At 45.1% G+C, this 7,500-nt stretch overlaps 1 protein-coding gene across 2 annotated transcripts in view; it reads right to left on the minus strand.

Moving 5' to 3' along the window:
* Positions 1 to 7,500, minus strand: part of asap3 (ArfGAP with SH3 domain, ankyrin repeat and PH domain 3) — a 34,034-nt gene that overhangs the window by 9,623 nt on the left and 16,911 nt on the right. For both annotated transcript variants that reach the window (XM_035532630.1, XM_035532628.1), the window contains exons 7-13: positions 5,745 to 5,830; positions 5,088 to 5,163; positions 3,320 to 3,406; positions 3,102 to 3,211; positions 1,426 to 1,495; positions 1,113 to 1,200; positions 167 to 215 (exon numbers count right to left, since the gene is read on the minus strand). In XM_035532630.1, the coding sequence (XP_035388523.1) occupies positions 167 to 215; positions 1,113 to 1,200; positions 1,426 to 1,495; positions 3,102 to 3,211; positions 3,320 to 3,406; positions 5,088 to 5,163; positions 5,745 to 5,830 (566 nt within the window). The remainder of the gene's footprint in view (positions 1 to 166; positions 216 to 1,112; positions 1,201 to 1,425; positions 1,496 to 3,101; positions 3,212 to 3,319; positions 3,407 to 5,087; positions 5,164 to 5,744; positions 5,831 to 7,500) is intronic.

Below are 7,500 nucleotides of genomic sequence, written 5' to 3' on the forward strand. Positions count from 1 at the left end.
CTGAGGAGCTGAACTTTCCCACGACTCAGTCAAATTAAGAACTTTAAATTATGAGAGAGAGAGGGAGGGAGGGAGAAAACGCCCGTCTGTACTGATGCATGACTGTACGACCGCGTGTGCGTGTGTGTGTGGGTGGGTGGGAGGTGTTAGACAAATGAGTCCTTACATCAAACACTCCTGCTCATCCTCTGCCTGGAAATGATACGTTCGATTATCTGAGAGAGAGAGAGAGAGAGAGAGAGGAAAAAGCAAATTATCAGGAAGCAGGTAGAAGTTACAGGCCAATACACGCGCACTATAACTTTCATTCACACAAACGCACACTAAATGTCTCATCTATATGGCTAAACATACAGAGTATCGTTGCTGTAACAGTGTGGAATTCAGTTTAGTCCTGTGAGTACATGAGCACACTACTGCGTCAACCACCCAGACATAGACCTTCTCTATCGCTTCAGCACTTCATACACAACACTGACCTTCACCATCGTCATACCTTCATAACCTTCACTGGAATAAACAGTCTAAGACATAAACAATTCTCCGAGACTGTCATGGGTTCTGCGATCAGCGGTTAAATGTTTCAGCACCGGCTGTCTTAACCAATCAGAAAACCTCTTCAAGGATCCTCCCAGTTTGTCAGCTAATTTGCATACCACTCGAGCCACTGCATGTGATAGGAGAACGGTGTAGGTGCAGGGGCGGGGCTGAGGCGGCTGGACTCTGGTAGCTAGCGCTGGCACGGCTGGACTGTCCACTACAGCAGCTTTAAGATGTTCAGTCCCTAACTGCTACTGGAGTCCAGTAGCAGAAGGTGCTTGTGCTGTAACCCGTAACCCTCTGACATCCAAACATAAGTTGTATTAATTTATTCCTGTTATATATTAAAGATGTTTAATTTATTTGGCTTCGAGGCCTCACTGAGGTGAACTTTTTCCGGACTGGTCTGGCCCGGGGTCAGTTAAACAGCAGTAGTGTAGTACCGCGTTTCACCACAGTGGGGAGCTCTTCACACGTGTTCCCCTGAAGCCACTGAGCTCCAGAGGGCGTGATGGGTCTGCCTTCCGCTGTAATGGAGGTCTGGGAAAGTGAGGGGTCAAGGGTCAACCTACGGGTCACAAGGTCGAAGCACCTCTTCTCTTCAGGGCTGGGCCGCACCTGACAGGTGAGGAGATTGAGCTTGGCTGGTGGTCTGTTGATCTGAGGGAGACAGGGGGTTGTGAGTGTGTGCGCGAGAGAGAGAGTGTGTGTGTGTATATGTGAGTGTGTGTGAGTGAGTGAGAGAGTGTGAGAGAGTGAGTGTGTGTGTGAGAGAGAGAAAGAGAGACAGTGCGAGTGAGAGAGTGTGTGAGTGAGTGTGTGTGTGTGTGTGTGTGTGTGTGTGTGTGTGTGTGTGTGTGTGTGTGTGTGCGCGTGTGCACTCACTGTGCTATGAGAGATAGTCAGGCAGCCATATTTAACGCCACATTTTCTCTTCTGCCACACTTTCCTGATCCTGGAACATAAAGAAGGTCACCATAGAAAAGTTACTATGGAAACGTATCACCATGACAACCATGGGGACACGCACCCTCACAGGTGTCTCAAGGGCTCAGGTTATGTAGAAAGATGACGTCACCTAAAGTTTCTCTGGATCACCAGTAAAAGGCTTCAACGTTTCGTCTTGTGTACGCTGGCAGTGGAGTTTCTCTTAAGGAGTCACACGGAACTTTCTACTTATTTCCAACAACGCACGTCAAAATGTGCTTTCACTGTGATGAAGACGAGCGCCGTTCCCCAGAAATATCTCCTCCCAGATTTTTCATTCTTTTGTCACCCGAAAAGAAAACAATCCTCGGTTGAAGAAGACAATTCTTTTTTCCTATGACATGACCAGGAGGCTGTGGTGAGGCAGTCGCCTGCACGGGTGTGTGTGTGTGAAGGCTTGAGGTGTGTGTGTGTGTGTGTGTGTGTGTGTGTGTGTGTAGTCCTGTAGCAAGTCTGGTTTTTATAGTGTATGAGTCCAGCCAGAGTTCAAACCAGACTTAATGAAAAACAGCCGAGTCTGTGTGCACACATTGATTCACACACACAGAAACACATAAACTGATCCCCCAGATCCCACTGAAGCCCCCCAACATTTTTAATGTTGCCACTGGCATAGCCAGTTACTCTAACAACATGGTAGAGTAACGCCACACGGTATGTTACGCCTCCACACAGGTATGTTACAGCTCCACTACACCGCCACACGGTATGTTACACCTCCACACAGGTATGTTACAGCTCCACTACACCGCCACACGGTATGTTACGCCTCCACACAGGTATGTTACAGCTCCACTACACCGCCACACGGTATGTTACACCTCCACACAGGTATGTTACAGCTCCACTACACCGCCACACGGTATGTTACGCCTCCACACGGTCTGTTACTCCTCCACACAAGTATACTACACTTCCACACAGGTATACTACACCTCCACTACACCTCCACACAGGTATACTACACCTCCACACAGGTATGTTACTCCTCCACACAGGTATATTACACCTCCACTACACCTCCACACAGGTATACTACACCTCCACACAGGTATATTACACCTCCACACAGGTATATTACACCTCCACACAGGTATATTACACCTCCACTACACCTCCACACAGGTATACTACACCTCCACACAGGTATATTACACCTCCACACAGGTATATTACACCTCCACTACACCTCTACACAGTATATTACACCTCCACTACACCGCAACACAGTACGTTATACCTCCACACATGTATACTACACCTCCACACAGGTATGTTACACCTCCACGGGTATTTAAACAGTGGGCGGGGTTTCACCAGACAGTACACTCTACTGAACCGCAGTACGGGTCAGGCAGACCTTATTCTCTGGGCACGATTTCCTTGGTCATCACTAGAATTGGGACCTGGAACTGGGCCATGGCCCTTAGTCCCACAGTGAGGGTCAGGGTGGACGACGCACGTGACCCGACTGCCGAGGTGTGTAAAGGTTCTGTTCCAGCATTAATACGCGCACTCAGCCAGCGGGCTGCGTGGTGGGTGCAGCTGTGTCGGACTGAGCTGGAGGGTCATACCCGTCACTCTTCTTCAGCAGGAAGCCGGACTTCTCCGTACCGTCTTTCTTGTTGCCTTGCGGCTGGTGAATGCTGTAGCCATGGCCAGAGTTCTTTCTGTTCAAGTAGTCCTGCAGAAAGGAAGCAAAAAACCGGCGTCATCGTCGCCTTTATGCTGTGACCTCACAAACCTGTGCCTAGAGTATGCGGTAGTGGGGCGCATGGCAGGAGTGCACCACCTCTTTGCTGTCCAGGTGTAGCTGGGTCCTGAGTGTGTCCCGCAGCTGAGAGAGCTGCTTCACGTCCTCGTCCTGCTCCTGACGGACCTGCAAACAGAGCAGGACGGTGAAGAGGCCAGTACCTGCACCAACAGGTGACTGGTTCTAAACTGACCCGACTAACCTCCAACAAATAAAGTGTAGCACTTAGAGCAGGTCAACCTGTAACATTTTCAGCTTGTGAATAAAGTCTTACAGCATTCAGCTGACACTTTTACCCAAAGAGACTTAGAATTCTGGTTAAGGCCCAACTGTGGCAACCTGACAGTGGTGGGACTTGAACTGGCAACCTTCTGATTACTAATCAGGTACTTTAAGCACTGAGCTGCAACTGCCCCTATTACAATATAAAGTATCCTTGGGTTTGAGAAAAGTGCTGTATAACCTGAACTTATTACAATAACATGAAAAGTTGAATAATTCCTCACGAGGTCCAGTCACGTTTTGTGATGGGTATTTTTCTACCTCGTGTACTGAGTGGCATGTATTACTTTAGTCAACCAGGACAAGTCTCCACAGGAGAAATATGTTTTCAGAAGCTTCGCCCAAACCAGTTCTGGAGCAGAGCTACGCCCTCTACAGCCCTATGAGTTCAAACATGCCTCCGCACACCTAATGACAACCACGTCCTGAAAACAAGCTCTACCACTCTGATATGATGACTTTTATTTTGGCAGGCCGAGGTTTTCCAATATTAGGTAACATCACCGTGCCCAGGATATGGTAACAACATTTTCTAATAAACCTCAACCATTTAATGACCTCAGCTGGGTTTTGACGGTTCAGGAACAATTAATAAGGAAAATTAGTTTGTGAAAATATGGGCAATTTTTACCCTTCTACAGACTTTCCAACAATCACAAATTATTTTGAATTGTTTTAAAACAGGCAAAAAGTACAAAGCAACACAATTCCAGAATTACACAAGTTCTACAGTTCTGTAGGAGCAATGAACAACCACCAAACAACAACCACCATGATAAACATAACCACTGGAGACCGAGTTCCTGCCTACACGTATAGTTATTATGTGTATAGTTATTAAAAGTGGGGAGGGGTTCCTCAGTTGTTGTTTTTTTAAATTCCATCCACACCTACACTTTTTATTAAAATTTTTTTTAAATAAATAAATAAAAACCTCAATCTACACAAGACCACAAAAACACACTGTAATGTGCTGTAAAGAGCATGTCGGCCAATCAGAAGCCTTGAAACAGTTATTACCAGTAGGCCAACAACAGTGCACATTAAGGAAGAGAGGAATCATGCGTGGACTGATAAGTAGAGTTGTTTCTCAGACTCACACCAGAGTAGAGTAACTGTGTCGGGTGTGTGTGTGTGTACGTGTGTGTGGTCTGACTTCTTCTGATCACAGTGCAGTAAAACCTAAGGAGGACCATTTAAGACAAAGACATGAATATCACCCTTTGAAATTCTCTTTAATTACACACCTCAGGAGCTCAGACTGCTGCCCGCTGTTCCAGAGACAACCCCTCCGCTCCGCCCCACCCCACCCACACACAACCCCTCCGCTGTCTCAGAGGAGGCATTCTTCTGCCCTCATAACTGTGGTGAAACCATTTTTGCCACCTTGATGGCCCTGTGGTGCATCATGGAGGTTTTCCATAATAAGAAAACAGGACAGGAACATGTGATGCGTCTCATGCACTGCTGGTCAGTAGAGCTTAATGACACAAAGGTGTTTGAGGAGACATTTCTGGAGAAGTACCGTATGGATGGAGGTCGCGAGCTTCTCCACAAATGGACTGAGGTGTTCAGCTGCTTTTAGTCCATCCTGGAAAAAACTGAGAACAGCCGAAAATCACAAACAAGCTCAGTGTTGTCATGATCTCACACACACTCACACACACACACACACACACACACACACACACACACACACAGAGAGAACAGAGACATGCAAACAGAAGCACAAACACAAAAACAAAACAGAAACACACAGATTGAAACAAACACACACACAGATACATATGCAGGATATGAGAGACAATCGCTTACACAACCATAAAACAGCAGCTACATTTGGGTTAGGGACTAACCCAAACATTGCATGAGGGTCTGGGGTTTAAGAGGTCATTTGAATGTGGACTCTTATGCCGTCATGGGCATTAAAAGAACCAAGAACAAACACATTTGCCAGTATTGCTTGCTATGATGGAGTATTGATTAAAAATGAGTTACATCAATTTTTCAGTCCAAGATGTGTCAAACACACCAAAATAGGGAACACTCCCCATTTGCATTTCTGTTGAAGAATGAGATTAGATTGCTAAATTGCACAGTAATTCTGAGTTTTGTTCCAGGAGTGAGCCTCATCTAACATGAATGTTATATGAAACACTTAATGAGGGTTAATGAGACATACTTGAGCTGGGCCTGGAAATACTTAATGAGGCTCTGGAGCAAATCTGGACCCTGTCGCATCTTCATCTCCTGAACCTTCAGCAGATACTAGATAGAAAGATAGACAGAGAGAAAGAGAAATATATAACTTTTGTAATCGGAAGGTTGCTGGTTCAAGTCCCACCACTGCCAGGTTCCCATTGTTGGGCCCTTAACCCCCAATTACTCAAGTTGTACTCAGTCATAAATGTATGTCACTTTGGATAAAAGCGAAAATGTAAATTTTTTGTTTAGTTTTTTGGTTACAGAAAAGTATGACCAGAAAACCCATTTAACCAAACTGACAAAAGTCATAACAGTGCTGGTTAAGATGCCGAGCCTGAGACCCCGCATGCTCAGTGCTCACTGATGATCTGTTAGCCTTCAACTGGACAACAAATAAAACAATCTGGAGATGCCATCAATGTCAGAAATGTTAGCATAGCATATATGAGCATGATGTTAGTATTTTAGCATGTCGTATATCAGCGCAAGTTAATGTTTTTAGTGTGGCATATATTAGTGTTGCATATATTAGCATGCTGTGCATTGCGTGTAGGTTATTATGTTAGCGTGGTGTACGTTAGCATGGTGTAGATTATCATGTTAGCGTGACGTAGGTTATGATGTTAGCATGATGTAGATTATTATGTTAGCGTGGTGTACGTTAGCATGGTGTGGGCTATTATGTTAGTGTGGTGTCTATTAGTGTGGTGTAGGTTCTTATGTTAGCGTGGTGTACATTAGTGTGGTGTAGGTTCTTATGTTAGCGTGGTGTGCATTAGCATAGTGTAGGTTATTATGTTAGCATGGTGTACTTTAGCATGGTGTAGGTTATGTTAGCGTGGTGTACATTAGCATAGTGTAGGTTATTATGTTAGCATGATGTAGGTTCTTATCTTAGCATGGTGTACATTAGTGTGGTGTAGGTTCTTATGTTAGCATGATGTAAGTTATTATGTCAGCGTGGTGTGCATTAGCGTGGTGTAGGTTCTTATGTTAGCGTGGTGTACATTAGTGTGGTGTAGGTTATGATGTTAGCGTGGTATACATTAGTGTGGTGTAGGTTATGATGTTAGCGTGGTGTACATTAGTGTGGTGTAGGTTATGATGTTAGCGTGGTGTACATTAGTGTGGTGTAGGTTATGATGTTAGCGTGGTGTGCATTAGTGTGGTGTAGGTTATGATGTTAGCGTGGTATACATTAGCGTGGTGTAGGTTCTTATGTTAGCGTGGTGTACATTAGCGTGGTGTAGGTTATGATGTTAGCGTGGTGTACATTAGTGTGGTGTAGGTTATGATGTTAGCGTGGTGTACATTAGTGTGGTGTAGGTTATTATGTTAGCGTGGTGTACATTAGCGTGGTGTAGGTTATGATGTTAGCGTGGTGTACATTAGTGTGGTGTAGGTTCTTATGTTAGCGTGGTGTGCATTAGCGTGGTGTAGGTTCTTATGTTAGCGTGGTGTGCATTAGCGTGGTGTAGGTTCTTATGTTAGCGTGGTGTACATTAGTGTGGTGTAGGTTCTTATGTTAGCGTGGTGTGCATTAGCGTGGTGTAGGTTATGATGTTAGCGTGGTGTACATTAGCGTGGTGTAGGTTATGATGTTAGCGTGGTGTACATTAGTGTGGTGTAGGTTATTATGTTAGCGTGGTGTACATTAGTGTGGTGTAGGTTATGATGTTAGCGTGGTGTACATTAGTGTGGTGTAGGTTATGATGTTAGCGTGGTATACATTA

The sequence above is a fragment of the Electrophorus electricus genome, chromosome 13, assembly GCF_013358815.1.
Source record: "Electrophorus electricus isolate fEleEle1 chromosome 13, fEleEle1.pri, whole genome shotgun sequence".
NCBI lineage: Eukaryota > Metazoa > Chordata > Actinopteri > Gymnotiformes > Gymnotidae > Electrophorus > Electrophorus electricus.